Source organism: Stenella coeruleoalba (genome assembly GCF_951394435.1).
Source record: "Stenella coeruleoalba genome assembly, chromosome: 3".
In the NCBI taxonomy this organism is placed as follows: Eukaryota; Metazoa; Chordata; class Mammalia; order Artiodactyla; family Delphinidae; genus Stenella; species Stenella coeruleoalba.
This window is the reverse complement of record NC_137148.1, coordinates 83,405,713-83,431,602: the sequence shown is the minus strand read 5'-3', so window position 1 is coordinate 83,431,602 and position 25,890 is coordinate 83,405,713. Positions and strand designations below refer to the sequence as shown.

General features: G+C 40.0%; 1 protein-coding gene across 1 annotated transcript in view; it reads right to left on the bottom strand.

The window, feature by feature from the left end:
• LOC307184305 (uncharacterized protein) overlaps positions 1–25,890 on the bottom strand; it is a 247,185-nt gene that overhangs the window by 178,979 nt on the left and 42,316 nt on the right. The window contains exon 4 of the mRNA XM_079917681.1: positions 23,442–23,540. Coding sequence (XP_079773807.1) covers positions 23,442–23,540 — 99 coding nt within the window. The remainder of the gene's footprint in view (positions 1–23,441; positions 23,541–25,890) is intronic.

The window sequence follows — 25,890 nt, the reverse complement described above, 5'->3', positions numbered from 1 at the left end:
AATTTTACCAAGTAAGGATAGGAAGAGTATATGGCAAGTCAGCTAAGGGAATTAGTAAAGCAGTATTTGAAGTCTTGAATTATAAAATATGATCTGGATGAGAAGAAATAGGAAATATTTGAAACACTGAAAGTAGATGATAAACAGAGCAGATGTCTCATTGAGGTCAAAGAATTGATATGTTAGGAACAACTTAATAAGGTGTAGATTTCATGAACAAGGTGAAATAGGAGATGGTATACGGAATGTCATTTGCTCTAGAGAGCAGGGTAATTTTCACAGAAGTAGAATTAATGATAGGCAGATTTGAAAAACAACTAAACAGGACTTCAAGATATGAAATGGTTCTTAGTTTTTATCATATCACTGTGGATCCCAGTGAGAAATTAAGATTCACTTTACTCTCTTCAAGGATCAAATCAAAAGCAAGAAGAGAGTCCAGGAAATGGTAGGCAATTTAACACCAAAGAATTAGCTTTATTAGTGGTCAGGCAAGTGCTTAACAACCTGCAACATTTTGAAATCTCTGGTATAGCTGGTATGGATAAAATGGCTTAGAAAACCTCTCTGGCAAGATGGTATGTTATATATTCTGAATAACAGATAAAAATGCTTGAAGAATTTCCACAGAAAAGATCCAAGAAACCTGAGCTCAACATTAGAAACAATCACAAAACTCACAAGTAAACAGCAGCTTGCGAGCCAGTGAGAATAAAACAGCAGGGACTTCCCTGGTGGTGCAGTGGTTAAGAATCCGCCTGCCAATGCAGGGGACATGGGTTCGAACCCTGGTCCAGGAAGATCCCACATGCCGCGGAGCAACTAAGCCCGTGTGCCACAACTACTGAACCTGTGCTCTAGAGCCCACGAGCTACAACTACTGAGCCCACGTGCCACAACTACTGAAGCCCGTGCACCTACAGCCCAGGCTCCGCAATAAGAGAAGCCACTGCAATGAGAAGCCCGCGCACCACAATGAAGAGTAGACCCTACTCACCGCAGCTAGGGGAAGCCCGATTTCAGCAGCGAAGACCCAACTCAGCCACAAATAAATTAAAAACAAAAAAACAAACAAAAAACCCAGCAGAATCAAGATACCTACAGTATCTTCATACACTAGAATTAGCAGCAGAGAATTTAAACTAAGTATGCTTGATATGTTTAAAGAAATAAAAGAGGAAATATAAAATATGAATAAGATGTCTGGGCATATTTGAAAAAGAAGTAAATGAGACTTTTAAATCTTAAAAAAATGAAATTAAAAATCCAATGATAGGTTTAACAGCTGATTAGACACAACTGCCGAATTAATGAATCAGAGATCTGGAGAATTATCCAGAATACAGCATGAAGATCTAAGAGATGGAAAATATGAGAGTTAAAATAAATGAAGAAAAGAATGAGAAATTCTAACATAAATCTAATCAGATTTTCAAGAGCAGAGAAGAGATGGGGAGGGACAATTTCCAAAGAGTTTACGGCTAAGAATTGGTTAAAGTACCGCAAATCCAAAGCAGGAAAAATAATTCACACCTAAACTCATTTTAGTAACTACACAACACCAAAGAGCAGATAACCTACAAAGAATATTGCAGAATTAAGCAAGTATTTTTTCTATATCAGACCAAATAGTAAATATTTTAGGCTTCACAGGTCTCACAGTCTCTGCTTCAACTATTCAACTCTGCTGTTTTCGTGCAAAAACATCCACAGACAACGTGTAAATAAATGACCATGGCTGTGTTCCAGTAAACTTTATTTATAAAAACAGGCAGCAGGACATATTTTGTTCATGAGTCATAGTTCTCCAGTCCTGGAACTACAGAATGTCCCCCTGACTTCTCAACAGTAACAAAAGCATCCAAAGAAAAAGGCTTAAACTGATATCAAGTAGGTGTCTCCCACTCCCTCCCCAGGGTTCTCACTGCCCACCCAACCTAATTAACCCCCTTCAGCCTGAGAAACTGGAACTAAAAGTGGCCCTACTTAGTTTCTGCCAATCAGAAAACTACTCCCCACATCTCCAATACTATTTCCCCAAAGCCACCCAATATGACCAATGTAAACAAAAGGAGCTCACAGGAGGTTATCTAGAATTTGCTTTTAATATCCCCCAGTCCTTACACTGCCCCCATCCCCAGGCCAAAGAGGGCAAGGCCCATAGACACATAGGTATTGGCCCATCATTTTCACAGTGGGTACCAATATTACGTCAAAGAAGCTAAACAACAGACCAGTTTATGGAAGAATGATTATGGCCACATTTTCTGTGACTATCCAAAAACAGTAATGACAGAAGGGTGAATATATCTTTGAAAGTACTACTGTGGATAGTGTGTGAAATGACCAAGTGGAGAAAAAAATTGTTTCTAAGGATGTCCTTTTATATCAGTGCTCAAAAGCAGGGCCAAGAGACTAACAAGGACCTTGAACAAAACTGCATCAGGCTGCAGAAGCAAAACAAAAAGCAAAGTTGCAACCACCAACCCACCCTGAAGAGCACATTTCAGCAGCATTCCCAGAAGTTTAGGTTAGCATTCATCATTGCTCCTAATTGCTGTCAGTTAACTCTCCTGAGCCCTTCCAGGCCAAGCCATCATGCCATGAAACATGTTGTCTTTCCTTATAATGCATTTTCTGTCTTGCCAGTAACAGAATCTGTGGCTTTGGTGTTCTTTTACAAGAGCACTGATCGAATTACCCTAAGACCTTTTTGTGTGTTCTGGGTAACTGGGCAGAATTCCAGAAACAAATGCTTACATTATCCTCAAATAGAATACCTAACTTTCCAAGACTGCACAGAAGTAGATGTTTCTCAGTCATTTCCAGCTTGGCCATTGATAAAGGCACAGTGTACTTGACATCCTACTCTCTGTCCACTAGGTTACACAGGCCACACGTAATCTCATAAACTCTAAAACAGTTCCAGTGAAGGCCCTTTATTGCCACAGCATCCTATGTTTTCCACTGAAAATGCAAACAGGCCAAGTTTCTTTTAGTCTAGTCCCTGCACATTTCAGGCTCGTTTCCCAGCCTTATAAGTCTCATTGTAATTTCCATTCCATTAAATCCATCACTTAGGAAACGGCTGCCTATTCTATTATTTAAGTGCTCAGGAAAAAAACAAACAAACAAAAAACCTCACATCCTTTTCCCCCAGTATGTTTAAATATTTTGCAACATTTTGGACGTTCTTTCTAATGGTATCTAGAAAACGTATCATTTAAAATAGGAATAAGGGTAAAGACTGTGACAGTTATGTAGTTCATTCTCCTGACAGTTGGGGAAACTGAGACCTACAGTTTAAATGACTTGTCCAAGATCAACAATGTCAGAATCAAGTACAATATTCATTCTAGTGATTCATTTCCTACCATGTGATGCACATCTTAAAATTTGAACTTTTTATTTGCCCTATGATTCCAGGATTCCTAACTTCCTTTTCCCAAAAACATTGCTAAGTATATTTATATATATACATACATATATATATATATAAATGCATAGGACTAACAGAAGTTGATAACTGAATATTCAGCATGTCAGTTTGACTTTCATTTGACCCTGAAGTGTCAGTGTTACTTAAAGTGAAGATATCAAGATGATAGCACAGCAGATGCTGCCAAATGAAAAATTTGCTGCCATGAGCTTTTTATGAAATACTGAGGCTAAGCAGAGAACCAGTTCCTCTGACAAAAATACTCATCCTCCTCACTAAATCACAGTGTGGAGGCTGCAGGCACTCTGGGTTTTCTACTGCCATCCTGAATGTGCTGAGCTGGGAAACATCCAAGATCAAGAGATGACCTTTTTATTGCAGATTGTGAGATCATCTTTATTCCCATAGCTTTACATTCAAAACAAAGGTTTTGTTTTTGTGGGTTTTTAAAATTCCATGTAAACTCTCATTTGTATGAAGGTAAAAAATATCTCACACTGAGCAGGAAAGGAATTGGCAAAGCCTCCACCTGCAGCAGCATGAGAGGCAGTCAGATCTGGGAAGCACACTGAGTTCCCTTGCGTCTATGGCAGTGCTACTGACCCTCATCCTCCCCTCATGTGGAAAACCTAACATCACACACTTAAACAGGAACACAGTTTATTATTTAGTTGACACCTTTGACCTACCACTCAGTGACGTCAGCCTCAGTTTAGAGGAAGACAAGGAAGTCATAATTAGAGAAGCTGCAAGTGGGACAAGGAGGGTGTGCTGTGCCTAAGGAGCATGATGGTGAAGACCACCTGAGGTGCTTTCAGATTTTGTTGTGTCACCTGGCTGGGGCACTCCATTTCAGATGACGTTTACTGAGCACCCAGGAGGGGCTGAGATCACATTCACTGTTCTGCTTGACACTGTTACTCAAGGCTAAGTAACTTTCTCAGGGACAGGTTTAGGAGATGAGGGGTATGCTGCATTCCTCTGTGGATACAGAGAGCCCACAGCTTCTCCATTCAGTGACACAGAGCAGTGGCCAGCGTGGAATGAGGCATACGGTCCAGCTACAGTTCAAGAACACTCCCTGACGACACCATGGTAACCTTTAGTTTCACTGAGTGCAATGGCCCCGCTGTTCTATTCCTGGCACAATGCTTGGTGCTGGCTAGGATTCATTTCTCTCTATTCAGCTCAAGTTGTAGTCACATAATAAAATGCACAGTGACAAGATTTCCTGAGGCTTTCAGGTGCATCCAGCCTAGCAGGATGTGGGTTGCTACATTTCTAAGTTCAGTGGTGAAATGAAGGCCCCTATTGCTTCCAGACTCCAGTCGGAATCCAACAGATACTATCTAGAAGTAGTTATTCAGGAGGCAGTTAAGGATCATTTGAGTCATTTATGCAACAAAATATTTTTACAGTACCAACTATGTCCTAGGCATATGCTCTGCCCTGGTTGATACAAATATAAATAAGACACAGCAAGGAGGAGCTCACAGGTAAGTAATAGAGAGAATTACACATGCAGTACAATATAGTGAGTACAAGTTAGAGATAAGTGCAGGGTCCTCAGAAGAACAGAATCTAACCCACTCTGAAATGGATGAGAAGACTTTCTTAAGAAAGTCTGACAAAAAAAAAAGGAGGGGAGGTGAACTAAAAGGTGGGTATTACAAGCAAAAAAATCTATATATAAGCAAAGGTAAAGGAGCTGGAAGCAGAATGCTGTGTGCGTGCAGTTTGCTATTGCCAGACTATATAATGTGTGTGCGTCACAGGGATGGTGGCTTGTCAGTAATTAGGAACCCAGGTAGACGTCAGGTTAAGGAAACGTTTATGTCCCACGTAAGGAACTTTATTCTGCAGGAACTGGGCTTTGAGCAGGGGAGGGACACAGTCAGTCTGCATTCCTGAAACATCACTCTGGCAACATTGTAGAGGACAGGGGATGAGAATGAAGAAAAGAAGAACAGTGAGGAATTTATTTCAAAAGCTGGGATAAGTACTAGTGAGGTCCTGTCTCCTATAGCTGACCACCAATTCTGGAAACCCCAAGCATCCCCATTTATGCACAGTGCACAACCAACTTTGAACTCACTGCGACAAACCTACTGTGTGAAGTGTACCAGACATAAAATTGGAATTCCTCCTAAAGCAGATGGAAGCCAGGGGAGAAAAGGTTGAGAAACTCCATTCATATCCCACACACCACCCATCTCTCCCCCAGTTGCCAGGCAGAGACACCCTGGGCCAGAGAAGCAAGCCAGGTACAGCCAGGTATGGGTTGGCCTGGGCCCCCATACTTCTGACCCTGTTCCATGAGGGCCCAGACCAACCCATACCTGGTTGTACCTGGCTTGCTTCTCTGGCCCAGAGTATGACCATTGCTCATTTTCCTTGCCTCTGCTCACTTCTGAGGACTTGCTTCTCATCTGTTTTATAATCATTGTCATTTCTGTCTCCTTCTAAATAAACCTACAGAGTTGGCCCCTACTTGACAGCTCAATATTGTGGTTGCTCAAATTCAATGCAATATAATGCTTGATGGGAGTAAAGAGTAAATCCCAGTCCATTACATAGGGAAGTACACTGTTTCCTTCCTCTTAGTGAGATAACATCAGGCATTGCAGCCCCACAGGGAGACTGTCTTCCAGTCTTGAGCATTAACAGGCCAATCTAGTCTCCTTTTTAGTCCTCCAAGACAAGGAATCATCCTCTCTTCACACCTTAAGGGGTTTTGTCATTCAGACTTCTCAGACAGTGAAAGCTACTCAGTCTTCAGTCATCCCTGTGCTACGGAGCAGAGCCTGTGCCAAGGCTCTTGGCTCCTTGCCTGGATTGACCGAGCAGAAGACCTTCCTGGGCTGCAAACTCTCCCTTGCTAGGTGACGGTCACTGTCCTGCTGCCAGCCCCACTGCTTCCCCTGGTGATGATAAAAACCTTCTCCTTTCCTGCTTTCATTGAAAAAGCCAAGAGAAAGCAAACGTGCCTGGGCACCTTCTTGTACACTTTTCAGTTCTCTTCTCCCTTCTCAACTTTAAAGAAAGCCAAGAAAATAAGGATCTATACATAACCTCCTTCCCATTCCCCACTAGGGAGCCTCAGCGTTGCTTTTTGGATGCCGGCATGAGGGAGCAGAGGCTGAAACAGGCAACCTGCGCTTTCCCTCCCTGTCACAGTGTCATATGACACTATAATTGCTGCTTTCTTTTTGTTTCTTCCCCTAGACAGTAAACTCCTTGAAGAAACTATGACTATTTCCCCCCTGTCCTCGGTCCTAGCAGAGTGTCTGGGGGTCTCTGGTTGTGCAATTTATGTTGGCTGAATAAATACACAGGGGCTACCTCCAATCACATGAGCAAATGACCATTCAGTCAGGCCTACAACACACCCCAAGGCATTCTGAGGGTCGTACCTCTGGGAGACTCATGTCTTACAGGCCGTTCTTTGCATGATTTTTGAGGTCAATATTCTTTCCAGGATAGTCATGATCCTAGGCAGGCATTCTTGAATAGCAGGTTAAAAAACTAACCAAAAGAAGAGAAAATTCTGCACAGCCACTGGAAAGTAAGAGCAAGGAAACAGGCACCTTGAATAAGAAGTCAGTGCACACGCTGGAGAGGTGGCATCCATGGTAATTTTAAGTGACAAGACTTGGGCTGATGCTGTACAAAATCGTAAATGGCAGTTTACTCTCATGCCCTCTCTTCTCCCTGCTGGCATCATTTCCCATCACAGTTGCTGCTATGGGGCTCATGACATTGGAAAACAGTCATAGCTATATGGAACTTATGGTGAAGTCAGGACTGTCAGGTACTGTCAGGCCTGGCATGAGGCTCAGCATCCGGACCTGAAACTTGGGGGCTCTCCCAGACAGACCCAGATAGACCCCAAGGTATCCAAGTGCACAATTAACTTTAAGCAGGATTTAGACAATAATTGTTATCAACCCAAATTTAGTGTTGGGGAGATCAACTTCTGGCATAGCAGAGTGAGGAGCTCTGCTAACCCACTTCCCAGTGAAATTGGTGAAACTTATTTATTTATTTATTTATTTTTTTTGGCGGTACGCAGGCCTCTCACTGTTGTGGCCTCTCCCGTTGCGGAGCACAAGCTGCATCGGCAGGTGGACTCTCAACAACTGCGCCACCAGGGAATCGTGAAACTTATTTTTAAAAAATACTTTAAAGTCTCTGGAAATTGTCCTAAGAACAAACAGCAAATGAAATATCTACTCAAGAAAATCTGTGAAGATTTGGTAAGAAAGGTGAGAATCTGTGGAAATTGAACAAAGCCCTCTCCCTCTCTCCTAACTCAGCTCAGTAAGATGGAGATTCCACTCCAGATGGCTATAGCCTAGAGCACAGGACTCCCTTTCCCCCCAGCTCCCGGTCAGAGGACTTTCATCCCTGGAGGAATAGGACTTCAGCATTTCTCATCTTGCCCCAGCCACCTGTTGCTGAGGCTATGTCCCAGATGAATGTGGTCGAGAGATGGAGGTTCCCTTCTTCCACCAGTCCCTACTTGTGGAAGAGAGGCTGTACCTTGGGTGCTGCAGGCCAAGATTAAGGGAGTCCTGGTTGCTCTTGCCTTGGCTCAAGAGACAGTGGTTCCATGCCAGAAAAGGCAAGCCCAGAGGACATCAGACTGCTGCCTCTATCCTCCCCTGAGCACTGAACTCCTAGAACAGGATGTCACACAGAAAGAAGCTTGCTATTATACCCACCCCCAGCTATAGAGCCCGAGTTCAGAGATTTTTTGCCTAGAAGGAGAAGCAGACTGTAAAACACGTAGCTCCTAACCTCTTCCCAAAGGAACTGACTTCATTTGCAATGGAGTATGGAGAAATTCAACTCTGACGGCTCTCTCAAGAATAGTGGAGGTTTGGGCTTCCGGGAAGATGGCGAAAGAGTAAGATGCGGTGATCACCTTCCTCCCCACTGATACACCAGAAATACATCTACACGTGGAACAACTCCTACAGAACACCTACTGAACGCTGGCAGAAGACCTCAGACCTCTCAAAAGGCAAGAAACTCCCCACGTACTTGGGTAGGGCAAAAGGAAAAAGAATAAACAGAGACAAAAGAATAGGGACGGGACCTGCACCAGTGGGAGGGAGCTGTGAAGGAGGAAAAGTTTCCACACACTAGGAGCCCCTTCGCAGACGGAGACTGCGGGTGGCGGAGGGGGGAAGCTTCGGATTAATGGAGGAGACCGCAGCAACAGGGGTGCGGAGGGCAAAGCGGAGAGATTCCCGCACAAGGATCGGCACCGACGGGCACTCACCATCCTGAGAGGCTCGTCTGCTCACCTGCCAGGGCAGGCGGGGCTGGGAGCTGAGGCTCGGGCTTCGGTAGGAGCGCAGGGAGAGGACTGGGGTTGGCGGCATGAACACAGCCTGAAGGGGGTTAGTACTCCACAGCTAGCCGGGAGGGAGTCCGGGGAAAAGTCTGGACCTGCCGAAGAGGCAAGAGACTTTTTCTTCCCTCTGTTTCCTGGTGTGCGAGGAGAGTGGATTAAGAGCGCTGCTTAAAGGAGCTCCAGAGACGGGCGCGAGCCACGGCTAAAAGCGTGGACCCCAGAGACAGGCATGAGACGCTAAGGCCGCTGCTGCCGCCACCAAGAAGCCTGTGTGCAAGCACAGGTTACTATCCACACCTCCCTTCCGGGGAGCCTGTGCAGCCCGCCACTGCCAGGGTCCCGGGATCCAGGGACAACTTCCCCGGGAGAACGCACTGCGCACCTCAGGCTGGTGCAACGTCACGCCGGCCTCTGCAGCCATAGGCTCGCCCCACACTCCGTACCCCTCCCTCCCCCCAGCCTGAGTGAGCCAGAGTTCCTGAAGCAGCTGCTCCTTTAACCCCGCCCTGTCTGAGCGAAGAACAGACGCCCTCCGCGACCTACACGCAGAAGCGGGGCCAAATCCAAAGCTGAGCCCCAGGAGCTGGGAGAACAAAGAAGAGAAAGGGAAATCTCTCCCAGCAGCCTCAGAAGCAGCGGATTAAAGCTCCACAATCAACTTGATGTACCCTGCATCTGTGGAATACATGAATAGACAACGAATCATTCCAAATTGAGGAGGTGCACTTTGAGAGCAAGATTTATGATTTTTTCCCCTTTTCCTCTTTTTGTGAGTGTGTATGTGTATGCTTCTGTGTGAGATTTTGTCTGTATAGCTTTGCTTCCACCATTTGTCCTAGGGTTCTATCCGTCCGTTTTTTTTTTTTAATTTTTTTTCTTAATATTTATTTTTTATTTTAATACTTTATTTTATTTTATCTTACTTTATTTTATATTACTTTATCTTTCTTTTTTTCCTTCCTTCCCTCCATCCTTCCTTCCTTCCTCCCTCCCTCCTTTCTTTCCTTTCCTTCTTTCTTTCTTGCTTTCCTTCTACTTCTACTAATTCTTTCTTTCTACTTTTCTCCCTTTTATTCTGAGCCGTGTGGATGAAAGGATCTTGGTGCTGCAGCCAGGAGTCAGTGCTGTGCTTCTGAGGTGGGAGAGCCAACTTCAGGACACTGGTTCACAACAGACCTCCCAGCTCCACATATTATCAAACGGTGAAAATCTCCCAGAGATCTCCATCTCAACACCAGCAGCCAGCTTCACTCAACGACCAGCAAGCTACAGTGCTGGACACCCTATGCCAAACAACTAGCAAGACAGGAACACAACCCCACCTATTAGCAGAGAGGCTGCCTAAACTCATAATAAGGGTACAGATGCCTCAAAACACACCACCAGACATGGACCTGCCCACCAGAAAGACAAGATCCAGCCTCATCCACCAGAACACAGGCACTAGTCCCCTCCACCAGGAAGCCTACACAACCCACTGAACCAACCTTAGCCACTGGGGACAGACACCAAAAACAACGGGAACTACGAACCTGCAGCCTGCAAAAAGGAGACCCCAAACACAGTAAGATAAGCAAAATGAGAAGACAGAAAAACACACAGCAGTTGAAAGAGCAAGATAAAAACTCACCAGACCTAACAAATGAAGAGGAAATAGGCAGTCTAGCTGAAAAAGAATTCAGAATGATAGCAAAGATGATCCAAAATCTTGGAAATAGAATAGAGAAAATGCAAGAAACATTTAACAAGGACCTAGAAGAACTAAAGATGAAATAAGCAACGATGAACAACACAATAAATGAAATGAAAAATACTCTAGATGGGATCAATAGCAGAATAACTGAGGCAGAAGAATGGATAAGTGACCTGGAAGATAAAATAGTGGAAATAACTACTGCAGAGCAGAATAAAGAAAAAAGAATGAAGAGAACTGAGGACAGTCTCAGAGACCTCTGGGACAACATTAAACGCACCAACATTCGAATTATAAGGGGTTCCAGAAGAAGAAGAGAAAAAGGAAGGGACTGAGAAAATATTTGAAGAGATTATAGTTGAAAACTTCCCTAATATGGGAAAGGAAATAGTTAATCAAGTCCAGGAAGCACAGAGAGTCCCATACAGGATAAATCCATGGAGAAATACGCCAAGACACATATTAATCAAACTTTCGAAAATTAAATACAAAGAAAACATATTAAAAGCAGCAAGGGAAAAACAACAAATAAAACACAAGGGAATCCCCATAAGTTTAACTGCTGATCTTTCAGCGAAACTCTGCAAGCCAGAAGGGACTGGCAGGACATATTTAAAGTGATGAAGGAGAAAAACCTGCAACCAAGATAACTCTACCCAGCAAGGATCTCATTCAGATTTGATGAATGAAATCAAATTAAAACCTTTACAGACAAGCAAAAGCTAAGAGAATTCAGCACCACCAAACCAGCTTTACAACAAATACTAAAGGGACTTCTCTAGGCAAGAAACAAAAGAGAAGGAAAAGACATACAATAACGAACCCAAAACAACTAAGAAAATGGGAATAGGAACATACATATCGATAATTACCTTAAATGTAAATGGACTAAATGCTCCCACCAAAAGACACAGGTTGGCTGAATGGATACAAAAACAAGACCCATCTATATGCTGTCTACAAGAGACCCACTTCAGACCTAGAGACACATACAGACTGAAAGTAAGGGGATGGAAAAAGATATTCCATGCAAATGGAAACCAAAAGAAAGCTGGAGTAGCAATTCTCATATCAGACAAAATAGACTTCAAAATAAAGAATATCAGAAGAGACAAAGAAGGACACTACATAATGATCAACGGATCGATCCAAGAAGAAGATATAGCAATTGTAAATATTTATGCACCCAACATAGGAGCACCTCAATACATAAGGCAAACACTAACAGTCATAAAAGGGGAAATCGACAGTAATACATTCATAGTAGGGGACTTTAACACTTCACTTTCACCAATGGACAGATCATCCAAAATGAAAATAAATAAGGAAACACAAGCTTGAAATGATACATTAAACAAGATGGACTTAATTGATATTTATAGGACATTCTATTCAAAAACAACAGAATACACATTTTTCTCAAGTGCTCACAGAACATTCTCCAGGATAGATCATATCTTGGGTCACAAATCAAGCCTTGGTAAATTTAAGAAAATTGAAATTGTATCAAGTATCTTTTCCGACCACAACGCTTTGAGACTAGATATCAATTACAGGAAAAGATCTGTAAAAAATACAAACACATGGAGACTAAACAATACACTACTTAATAATGAAGTGAAGACTGAAGAAATCAAAGAGGAAATAAAAAAATACCTAGAAACAAATAACAATGGAGACAGGATGACACAAAACATATGGGATGCAGCAAAAGCAGTTCTAAGAGGGAAGTTTATAGCAATACAATCCTACCTTAAGAAACAGGAAACATCTCGAATAAACAACCTAACCTTGCACCTAAAGCAATTAGAGGAAGAAGAACAAAAAGACCCCAAAGTTAGCAGAAGGAAAGAAATCATAAAAATCAGATCAGAAATAAATGAAAAAGAAATGAAGCAAACGATAGCAAAGATCAATAAAACTAAAGCTGGTTCTTTGAGAAGATAAACAAAATTGATAAACCATTAGCCAGACTCATCAAGAAAAAAAGGGAGAAAACTCAAATCAATAGAATTAGAAATGAAAAAGGAGAAGTAACAACTGACACTGCAGAAATTCAAAAGATCATGAGAGATTACTACAAGCAACTCTATGCCAATAAAATGGACAACCTGGAAGAAACGGACAAATTCTTAGGTATGCACAACCTGCCAAGACTGAATCAGGAAGAAATAGAAAATATGAACAGACCAATCACAAGCACTGAAATTGAAACTGTGATTAAAAATCTTCCAACAAACAAAAGCCCAGGACCAGATGGCTTCATAGGTGAATTCTATCAAATATTTAGAGAAGAGCTAACACCTATCCTTCTCAAACTCTTCCAAAATATAGCAGAGGAAGGAACACTCCCAAACTCATTCTATGAGGCCACCGTCACCATGATACCAAAACCAGACAAGGATGTCACAAAGAAAGAAAACTACAGGCCAATATCACTAATGAACATAGATGCAAAAATCCTCAACAAAATACTAGCAAACAGAATCCAACAGCACATTAAAAGGATCATACACCATGATCAAGTGGGGTTTATTCCAGGAATGCAAGGATTCTTCAATATATGCAAATCAATCAACGTCATACACCATATTAACAAATTGAAGGAGAAAAACCATATGATCATCTCAATAGATGCAGAGAAAGCTTTCCACAAAATTCAACACCCATTTATGATAAAAACCCTGCAGCAAGTAGGCATTGAGGGAACTTTCCTCAACATGATAAAGGCCATATATGACAAACCCACAGCCAACATTGTCCTCAATGGTGAAAAACTGAAAGCATTTCCACTAAGATCAGGAACAAGACAAGGTTGCCCACTCTCACCACTCTTATTCAACATAGTTTTTTGGAAGTTTTAGCCACAGCAATCAGAGAAGAAAAGGAAATAAAAGGAATCCAAATCGGAAAAAAAGAATTAAAGCTGTCACTGTTTGCAGATGACATGATACTATACATAGAGAATCCTAGAGATGCTACAAGAAAACTACTAGAGCTAATCAATGAATTTGGTGAAGTAGCAGGATACAAAATTAATGCACAGAAATCTCTGGCATTCCTATAGACTAATGATGAAAAATCTGAAAGCGAAATCAAGAAAACACTCCCATTTACCATTGCAACAAAAAGAATAAAATATCTAGGAATAAACTTACCTAAGGAGACAAAAGACCTGTATGCATAAAATTATAAGACACTGATGAAAGAAATTAAAGATGATACAAATAGATGGAGAGATATACCATGTTCTTGAATTGGAAGAATCAACATTGTGAAAATGACTGAACTATCCAAAGCAATCTACAGATTCAATGCAATCCCTATCAAACTACCACTGGCATTTTTCACAGAACTAGAACAAAAAATTTCACAATTTGTATGGAAACACAAAAGACCCCGAATAGCCAAAACAATCTTGAGAACAAAAAACGGAGTTGTAGGAATCAGGCTCCCTGACTTCAGACTATACTACAAAGCTACAGTAATCAAGACAGTATGGTACTGGCACAAAAACAGAAATATAGATCAATGGAACAGGATAGAAAGCCCAGAGATAAACCCACGCACATATAGTCACCTTATCTTTGACAAAGGAGGCAGGAATGTACAGTGGAGAAAGGACAGCCTCTTCAATAAGTGGTGCTGGGAAAACTGGACAGGTACATGTAAAAGTATGAGATTAGATCACTCCCTAACACCATACACAAAAATAAGCTCAAAATGGATTAAAAACCTAAATGTAAGGCCAGAAACTATCAAACTCTTAGAGGAAAACATAGGCAGAACACTCCATGACATAAATCACAGCAAGATCCTTTTTGACCCACCTCCTAGAGAAATGGAAATTAACAAAAATAAACAAATGGGACCTAATGAAACTTCAAAGCTTTTGCACAGCAAAGGAAACCATAAACAAGACCAAAAGACAACCCTCAGAATGGGAGAAAATATTTGCAAATGAAGCAACTGACAAAGGATTAATCTCCAAAATTTATAAGCAGCTCATGCAGCTCAATAACAAAAAAACAAACAACCCAATCCAAAAATGGGCAGAAGACCTAAATAGACATTTATCCAGAGAAGATATACAGACTGCCAACAAACACATGAAAGAATGCTCAACTTCATTAATCATTAGAGAAATGCAAATTAAAACTACAATGAGATATCATCTCACACCAGTCAGAATGGCCATCATCAAAAAATCTGGAAACAATAAATGCTGGAGAGGGTGTGGAGAAAAGGGAACACTCTTGCACTGCTGGTGGGAATGTGAATTGGTACAGCCACTATGGAGAACAGTATGGAGGTTCCTTAAAAAACTACAAATAGAACTACCATATGACCCAGCAATCCCACTACTGGGCATATACCCTGAGAAAACCATAATTCGAAAAGAGTCATGTACCAAAATGTTCATTGCAGCTCTATTTATAATAGCCTGGAGATGGAAACAACCTAAGTGTCCATCATTGGATGAATGGATAAAGAAGATGTGGCACATATATACAATGGAATATTACTCAGCCATAAAAAGAAACGAAATTGAGCTATTTGTAATGAGGTGGATAGACCTAGAGTCTGTCATACAGAATGAAGTAAGTCAGAAAGAGACAGACAAATACCGTATGCTAACACATATATATGGAATTTAAGAAAAAAGAAATGTCATGAAGAGCCTAGGGGTAAGACAGGAATAAAGACACAGACCTACTAGAGCATGGACTTGAGGATATGGGGAGGGGGAAGGGTGAGCTGTGACAAAGTGAGAGAGAGGCATGGACATATATACACTACCAAATGTAAGGTAGATAGCTAGTGGGAAGCAGCCGCATAGCACAGGGAGATCAGCTCGGTGCTTTGTGACCGCCTGGAGGGGTGGGATAGGGAGGGTGGGAGGGAGGGAGATGCAAGAGGGAAGAGATATGGGAACATATGTATATGTTATGTTATATGTTATGAAGCAGAAACTAACACACCATTGTATTGCAATTATTCTCCAATAAAGATGTTAAAAAAAAAAAAAAGAATAGTGGAGGTTTTGGTGAAAGGCAATTGAGAGGAGATTTGTGGATTTAATGAAGATACATCCTAGACTGGAGGCCAGCTAGTTTAGAGGCAAAAACCAGGGGGATAAGACCGCAGGGGGTCAGAATATGTACCTCTGAAACTATTCCACCAAAGGAGTCACAATTTGATTAGATTAGTTTGTAGAACAATTTAGACCCAGGTTACTGTTGAAAACAATAGAACAATCAGCAGGCAATTAGTGGAGTTAAACAGCTGGGTGAGATTGAGTCTCTTTCCAGAGACCCCTACCAATACCACTGTCATCCCAGAGTGATGAAGAATACCCAAAGCTATACCTTCCTGACAAGCAACATAAGAGACTTAATACTGTGGGGAGGAAAAACACTTCACTAAAATAATAGGAGCCAGCCACTAAAAAAATAAACAAGTAAATAAGAATAACAAGCCCTGGGGTGGAAGCAGTACCCAGAGTTGCTTCAATATATTATCTAAAATGTCCAGTTGCCCCCCTCAACAAAAAATTATCAGACATGCAAATAAATAGGAGAGAATGATCTATACACAGGGGAAAAAAAAGCAGACAACATAAACTGCCTGCGAGAGCAACTAGATGACAGATTTAGCAGAAAAAGATCTCAAATGGCCATTATAAATATGTTCACAAAACTAAAGGAAAGTATGATGAAAGAAGTAAAGGAAGGTTGCAGCAATAGAGAATATCAGTAGAGACAAATTATAAAAAAGAACCAAATGGAAATTCTGGAGTTGAAAAGTAAAATAACTGAAATAAAGATTTCACTATAGATACAATAGATTTGAACTGGGAGAAGAATGAATTAGTAAACTTCAAGATCAATAGAGACTATGCAAGTCAAAGAACACAGAGAAAAAAAGAATGAAGTAAAATGAACAGAGCCTCAAGAAATGTTGCGTATCATCAAAAGTACTAATATATACATAATGGGAGTAGCAGAAAGAGAAGAGGGAGAGAAAGGAACAGAAAAAATATTCAAAGAAAAATGGCTGAAAGATTCTCAAATTTATTGAAAATCAATAACCTACACATCCAGGAAGCTCAATGAATTTCAAGGAGAATAAATGCAAAGAGATCCGTAAATAGACACAGGATAGTAAAATGCTAAAAGTCAAAGACAAGGAGAAAATATTAAAAGCAGCAAGAATAAAATGGCTGGCTATCCTTCACAAGGGAACCTCAGTAATATTAGCAGCTGACTTCAGAAGAAATAACGTAAACTAGAAGGCAGTGGGATAATATATTCAAAGTGCTTAAAGAAAAAAAAACTGTCAACCAAGAACTCTATATCCAGCAAAGCTATTTTTCAAAACTGAAGGCAAAATAAAGACTTCCCCAGAAAAACAAAAACAGAAAATTTATTGTTAGAAGACCCATTTTGCAAGAAATAGTAAACAAAGTTCTTCAGGCTGAAAGCTAGTAACCTAGGACAGTAATTCAAATCCACACAGACAAAAAAAACAAAGAAAGAAAACCACAGTTAAAGGTAATAACAGAATAAACTGTATAAATGCACATTTTTCTCATTTCCAAGTGATTTTAAAAAACAATTGTATAAAATAACATGTATATAGAAATGTAGAAATGTAATGTATGTGTAATATATTTGCCGATAACAGCAAAAGGAGGTGGATATGAACAAAGTTGTACAGCTTAGGAAGTGACCACAGATGGTAAAGTATCATTGAGTCTGTGACATTAATAAATATGTCTAATAATAATACCACAAAAGGGGGAGAAGGGAAGAGTTATACAGAGTAATGTTCCTATTTGTCACTGGAATTAAGCTAATATAAATCCAAAGCTGACTCTTAAGATGTATATGGCAAACTCTAGAACAACCACTAAAGAAAAAAAGAAAACCTAAAAAAATATTGTAGTGAAAAATAATCATTAGAGAAATAAAAATGCTACAAATCTAGTGTAGGCTCATAGAGATAGAGTTATTCTCAGAACCAGGTGGGCCACTGGGCATCATCCCTAAGGAATCTTGCCAAAAGTGTTCCCACGGGGTCCAGTGATCTCTAGGGAAATAAAAAGAAATGCAGACCTAGGGCAGTATGGAATAGGCAGGGAGGAAACAGAACACACACATCCACACACTTACAAGACTTGCTTGCCTGAGGATGAACAGAGTGCTTGTCAAGACTTACCCCTCTCGTTTGACCAGTATAGTCCTAAAACAGTGTATAACAAAGACGTACCCAGAGACACTGCTCCAAGCTGAGGTTCCACACTCTAGCACAAATCAGAAGCCCCTGGAGGGCGTGTTCAACCACAGATTGCTGGCCCCACCCCCAGAGTTTCTGATTTGGTAGATCTGAAGCGGGGCCCAAGAATTTGCATCCCTAACAAGTTCCCAGGTGATATTGACGGTGCTAGTCCAGGCCTGCCCTAAAGTGTGAAGCCCATAATGGATAAACAAAATAAAATAGGTGGAGACTGTAGGCCATAGCCTAAAATGTAAGAACCTACTTCGAGATGAATTGGTGTGGTGAGCACAATAGGAGAATAAGCTGCAAGTATAGTGAACATCTAATCATTTTGCTACCCCAAATCAATTCACTCTCCTTCTGGTAACTGTACCCCAGTTTTCCTCCGGGAAATACTTTTCTCTCTCACTTTTAGTCCATGTGGTTTGGAAGGACTTAATGATCTACCTCTGCCTCAGGGAAAGGAATTTGACCCAGGCCAAACCAATCAGGACTTCACATTTTTCCCACCTCCAGTGATTACTTCAGAGATAGATAATCAAATTATTAAGATTTAAGGAGACATTCTGAGACACTTCAGAGGAGAGAGAGAGAGGCTCTTTTTCTGTTAGATTTGAACCTGGAAAAGCTTAGGTCTGCAGTTGCCACTGACCACCACGTGGAGCTTAAAAGTGAAGCCAGTTTTGAGGTGAAGCAAGAGTTGGAGAACAAGCAGATCTTGCTGTTATCATTTGAGCTCTGGATCAAACACACCTGAAACTTGTATTGTCCTGTGAACCAATGAAAATCCTTTTTCCTTTGAGCCAGCAATTGGGCTTCATCATTTGCAATTTTAAAAAGGAAGGGAGATACTAGGACAATTTAGTAACCAAGTGAATAGAAAAAGCAGACAAGCTATATGGCGTATTATGGGAGACAATGGGCATTTCTGTGGAGAGTTATGAAGGGAGGCATTCTACCTGCCAACAGGGCAGGCTTCTGAAAGGTATTAGACCAAGATTGTCAGGACCTAGAGAGTGTGACCACATAAGTACACAGACAGAAATAAAGGTATGAAGATTCTTCCAAATCTGATGTTCAGAGGAGTGTAGGAGGCAAATAAGAGGGCAGGGACTTGGAACCAACAAGGGACCCAGGGACAGCCTAGGAGCGTCCTGGGGCCCAGTTTGATGGACATCAAGGTGACTCACAGGTCAACTTATACATCTGCCCTCTGCCTTACCGCTTTGTTAACTCTCTGACCTCTGGTCCTACCGTTCTCTTCTTGCCAGCTCCAGTCCAGCCATAGTAGCATCCTCACGTGTCTTCCAAGTACATCAAATATGCTCCCACCTTGGGACCTCTGCACTTGTTTCATGTTCCCAGGAGGCTCTTTCCCCAGATATCTGCATGGCTGTTTTCTTCATTTCCTTCAGGCCTCTCCTCAAATGTCAACTTATTAGACAGGTCCTTCTGGATCAGTCTATAGGAAATAGCAAAACTCCACCACCAACCTCGCTCATCCTAAGCCCCTTTCCTACTTTCTCTTTCTCCACAGTGCTTAACACTATCTGGCCCACTGTATAGGTACTATTTATTTGTTAATTGCCTTTCCTTAATAGAATGTAAGCACTGTGAAGGAACAGACTTGTGTTTTTTGCTGCTATATCCCTGATACCTAGAACAGTCTAGATCACAGTATGTGCTCAATAAAATATTGTGGAAGAAAGGAAGGAAGCAAGATTCAGCAGCCATAATTGGGACACTGAATCCTAAATCTGTGTGAGGGTCTCTATTATTATCACCACTTAATGAGACCGAAGTGGAAGCTTGCCTCCCTCAGGGTGCCACACTCTGCTTCCTCCTACCTACCCCATTACCACCCTCTGACTACCATTGAACCCCTGCTAAAATAATAAAGTTGTTCATTGATAGGTTTAAGGTATAATTTATTTTAGATGTCTGTGCAATTTTTATTCTGTTTAGTAAGGATTTTCTTAGTGCCTAGGATACGTATTAACTATACTATTGTGCTAGGAGCTGCTGGAGCTACAGATATTAGAATAATGTGGACAATGCCTGATGAAGTTATAATCTCATTTACAACAATCCAGAAAGGATTGTTGGAGATCTAAAAGCCTTCAAAACTCAAAGAAATGCAGTTATGGTCACATAAAAAGTGGAAATTTATATCTGAGAATAAGAGGTCTTATCCCCACCCTCAGTGGTAGGCTAGAGCTGGCTTACAGCAGCTCATAAAAGCCATCGATTTTTCAGGAACTTTGCAGGCCAGTTGTTAAACACAACCACTATTTAAAATTAAATTACCTAAACTGCAATCAAATAGATTATATTAAAAACAAAGGTAGTAAAAATAAGTAAAATCATCACTTTCTTATGATTTTATTACACCTTACAGTTATTTATGCTCTCAAGATTGTTTAAGGCTATTATTATCATGGGAACACTATATAATGGTGAGCTACTGAGCATCCCTTCCCAACTCCACATTAGATGATATCACATTGGAGGCCTGGAATCTTCCATGGTGAAAGTATTTACACCATGGAAACCAGCAAATTGCTTCAAATCAGGGCTTAATTTATTGTTTTGATGATTGTCAAGACTTAGGAAAGTGACGGAGGAGCTGTTAGTAGTGTTGATTAGAATTAAAAGTGTGTAATGTCTGTAGCTGTCACATTGTGAAAACTCAAAATGTTCTTCTAGTATTTGAAAACTGTTACCTGAGTCAGCAAAAATGTAACTTACATCACTGAGAAATAAATGAAGTTTCAAAATACATTTTTGTTTTTTCACTATATTGATGTTGTAACATGACATTCATGTCATAACTGTACCTGCTCATCAACTGAAATCATAGTTGACTAGGGACAAAAATGTTTGGCAGAAATCAATGAAAGCATTCTGAAAAATGAAGAGGATTTTATACTTTATTTTATTGCTTATAAAGAGTATGCTACCCAACCTTTATATCAGAAAAATTGATAATAAGCTAATGTATATACACATTGGCATACCTTTTTTCAGCAAGCTGGGTGTTAAATATTTCCAGCACACTACTGCCGACCCTCCTCCCCTTACCTGTATTATACCATGTATATTAAGTCACTTTGTATGACTTAATAAGAAATGTAAATTAAGTCTCTATGCTGACTTCCTAGCACAGAGCTCCTAAAACCTTTGTAATTTCCTGAATGATAGGGGGAATAGAAGTATCATTTGTTTTATAATTTTTTTTCTACATTCCAGGTTCCAGACACATTTACATTTCCCAGCCTTTCTTTCAGTTAACTTGGGCTGTGTGAATGGTGCTACCCAATGAAATATGCGCGGATGTGACATGTGACCTTACAGACCAAGACAATTAAGAGCCCATATGTCTCCTTCCTTTCTCTTCCCCTGCCTGCTCAACCCTGGAGGACACCTGTTCCAGCTGGCATAGTTACGAGATGAAAGCAGCCCAGGTCACTGAGTCATCTTTTGGATGAGAGCCACACAGGAATGTCATCTAAGCCACATTAAACTTTGAGTATGAAGTAAACTTTTATTGGGTCAAGCCACTGATATTTTACATGTTTGTTACACAGCGTATGGTACACCTATTAGACTCCAATTTATACCAATATGAAATAATGTTAAAAAAATAAGAAATTGAAATATAATGATAAATTTATGTACATAATGTAACATAACAAGGCTTTGGAACCAGGCTACCTAATTCAAATACCAATTCCACTAGGGTTAGAGCTTAAACATGCAACTGACTTGGGTAAATTACTTAACCACTCTGTGTTTCTCATGTGCAAAATAGGGGTTATTAAAATGGGGCAGTTGTGATGAGTAAATGTAACTAAATCTCTATGTTGGCATATATTGAGTTTATACATAATGGGCCATGTATGTGAATAATAAATTACATTTGCCAACATAAAAAAAGTTTTTAGGGCTTCCCTGGTGGCGCAGTGGTTGGGAGTCCGCCTGCCGATGCGGGGGGCGCAGGTTCGTGCCCGGGTCCGGGAGGGTCCCATGTGCCGCGGAGCGGCTGGGTCCGTGAGCCGTGGCCACTGGGCCTGTGCCTCCAGAGCCTGTGCTCCGCGGCGGGAGGCGCCGCAGCGGCGAGAGGCCCGCGTACCGCAAAAAAAAAAAAAAAGTTTTTACTGTCATTCACTCAAGTTTATTAAACAAACAACAAACATATTTAATGAAACCATACAGCTAACACTAAACTAGATTCTGAGCATACAAAGATGAATGAAATATGGCTCTATTTTCATAGAGCTCACAACTTAGAGGAGCCAACCATACTAATGTGATTAATGACAACCATAGAGAACCAGGTTCTGGGTTTCACAACTATATCTTGTTCCAAAAATATTTAATTTCCAGTGCCTTGTGGGATGCAACTTGATTATTTTTGGCATAAATAACCTAGCATATATTGCTCATGTGGTAGAAAGAACATCAGTCTCCCAATTGACTCCTGGACTCAGTTTCTCCTCTCTCCAAATTTTCTAGGCTGCCTCTTAGAACACAGATCTGATTAAGTTATTCTAATACTTAAAAATCTTTAATATATCTCCATTGCCTATAGAATAAAATATTGTAGAGTAGAAAGACTTACCTGCAGCCCCAAACCATGTGCATCTAGCATCCTTTCATGTAGGAGAATCGGTGAGATATAGTCTAAATAGATATAGTCTGGACTAGAAACCCTTAATGTAGATCTAAATTCTGCCTCTTATTGTCTTTGTAACCTTGGGTGAGAAACTTAACTTCTCTAGATCTCAGTTTTCCCATCAATACAAAGGAGATGTTACTTATTCTTGTTGTTTATACCTAACAAGGTTTCTATGAGTAGGATGACAGCATATGTCACGATTCATGATGCATAAAATATAAAGATACACACACACATAAATAGGCAATGCTTCTGAAACTTTAATGTAGGGGAAAAAATTCCTCTGGGGATGTTGTTAAATACATATTCATCCAAGCACCTTCCCCAGGAATCATGATTCAGTAAGTCCAGTGTAGAGATTGATAACCTGACGTTTTGCTAAGTACTCCAAGTGATTCTGATGCGGGTGGTCCATGGAAGCACACTTGGAAAAACACTGATGGAAAGTATCATAAATTCCAGAAGGAAGAGTCCTGACTAATGTAAATATTACTTGACCCAACAAAAACATATCTTCATCAATATCTTTATTTTTATCATTATTCCAAAAACAGAAACTGTTTTCAGACTTCTAGCAAACTGGAAATAGATATATTTATTGAGAGACCCAGAAAGTTTCATCTCATTTTAGTCTTTTCACTTCATTTTACTCCTTGGAAAAAATTTAAAAATATACATTTACTCCCAATTTAATGATAAGGAGACGGAGGCTTAGATATTGTAGAAACAAATTTCAAATCTCTGGTGCCATTTGGAATGGAATTTGAGAACTTTTAGAGCCTGAGTATAAACCCATGGCCTTTCTATTTCTCATGGCTGCCTCCTAGATGGAGCCAGAATTGGCCAGAAGCCAGACTTTGTAGAGCTCTTGAGGTGTAAAGGTGGCTATTATCAGTCCTGATGAACTTCAGCTCATCCCAAATCAATATTTTTCCATTACCGGCTCTGCCTCCAGACATTTTTGTATTTGAAACATTGAAAACATTACCTCTATTGTAGTTATTTCTCTTCTCTGTATTGACCACGTGACCCAAGGCAGCTCATGCGTGGGGGAATGGGGATTGCAGCTGTCCGTAAGAAGGCAGCCCTGTTAAGAGATTCAGAGGAGACTGTTGGTGATAATTCTTGAAGTCACTTTTTCCAGTAGAAATTCCAAATAAAGGGCCTTCCTATCTTGATAGTGAGAAATGTAAATAAGGAGCTGACTATATATGAATAAATACATATATTTACTAAAAGCCCTTTGGCAAAAACAAAATTAAGCTATTTAAAGGTCTCACACTTTTGCCACCCAATTGTTCTTTGTTTTGTTTTAAACTACTAATAAAATAAATGAGAAAGTATCATTAAATTTTCTGACCAAAGTACACAGACATCTTAATAAAAAGAGAGAATTTACCTGTCAAACCTAGTTTACCTTAATATTGCAATAGCTATAATTAAGCACTCTAAGATGCAGAGGTGCATGATAATATAGAAAAAATCATTTTCATATATAAAAATAATAATGCCAAGATAGTCTGAAATCCAAATAAATCTTTAATAGATGGAAGCATTCATATTTTTATTTACTCCTAGGTGTCTGCTTGAAGCTAAGTGGTTACCATGCATTAACAGAAAAACTTCCAGGAAATGAGGCAAAGTAATAAAAAAAGAAAATACAGAAAAATATTTTAAATATAGGGAAAAAATCCCATACACCATCCTATAACCCACTATCCACACGCACACACACACAAAACTATGACAGATGTGCAGCAGAAACTGAGGCACATTTTCACTTGGGCTAATCTGAGCTAACAGCTGTTATTAGGGCTGACTCTGTAACACTTCTGTCATCACTTCTAAAAACCAGCTTTTCGAATGTGGAAAGGGGAATTTGCAAATAGAGAGGAAAACTTTAGGAATATAAATCTGTCTGTTATCAATACTGAAGTTCATCACCTTTTAAACTCACAATCAATATTTTTCCATTCCCAGCTCTGCCTCCAGACATTTTTATATGGAAGCATTGAAAATATCACTTCTATTGTGGTTATTCTGCTTTACTATATTGACCACATTTTTGAAGGAGCTCATATAGAATTTTGAAATTCTTGCATTGCAGATAGGCTTCAAATGAATATATCTCAACATATAAATGTTCTGGTGACTATTTATGTAGTGATAAATAAATAGCACAGGCTTTACAGTCAGATGGTCCACATTTAAATACCACCCTTACGATTTTGTGACACTGGACAAATTGTTTAAGCTCTTTGAGCCTCTATTTCCTTCTTTGCAAAATGGGATAATAATAGCATCTACCAATATCAAGGATGTCTTGAGGATTAAATAGTATACATATGTATACGTATGTGTATATATACACACATATGTATGTGTGTATATATACACATATGTATATGTATGCATATATACACATATGTATATGTATGTGTATATATACACATATGTATATATGAGGCATATGTATGTGTGTGCACGTATGACTTTAAGCCATGCCTACTACATCATACACATTTTTTTAGGGGTTAGATGCTGTCACTGTTTATTAATAGTGTCATTACAAAACTACCATACAACTTAGCCTACAGACCAGACTGGAGCACTGATTAATTTAAAATTTGTATCTCTGTAAAACTTAACTCATGAGAAAACTCCAGATAAACATATTTCTTTCTTTTTTTTTCACTGAGCATTGTTTTGAGGACGTTAAATTTACTGCACGGACTGACTGACTGGTGCTGTGTACATGCATAGAGAATCTGATCATGACTCATCTCAAAGCTGTTTTATCAAATTCAGCTCTCCGTCATGAATCAGAGGACATCAAAGATTTCTACAATCTTATATTCAGTTTGTGGCAACCAGGGAGATTTGGTTGGATAATTACTTTAATGACTTATTTCAATTTGTGCTTATCCAGTATTTAAGCAGAAGGTAGCATTCTTTTCTGCATTCTTTGATGAGGGTTATACTGGGCTGGGACTAAGTTCCTTAAGTCTCTGAGTTGAGTTGATCGTTAGCATGGGGAGAGTGAGATGTGGTTTTCCAAAGGAGATAAAGATATTATGTTTTCAACCAATTTTTCTAGAAACTAAAGGGCCATATTCTTTTACCATTACTAATGCAATTTCATTTTTGTCTTCACTAAGAAAAATACATAGTTTGTATAGGAAATAAACATAGCTACAGGATTATTATTCTTCCTTTTGCTAAATAAAAATAATCCCAACTCTTCTTTCTCTGACATACTACTCTTTTCCAAATAGCTCTTCTAACTCTGACCTTTTTCATCTATCAGATATTGATTTTTTTTCAGCATTTAATGGAATGAAAATTAAGTGGCTCACATTGTATAAAATAAAGTAAAATCACCTTGCCTCCTTATTTGGATAAAATATGTTTTCAGATACCAACATATCCAAGTGGGT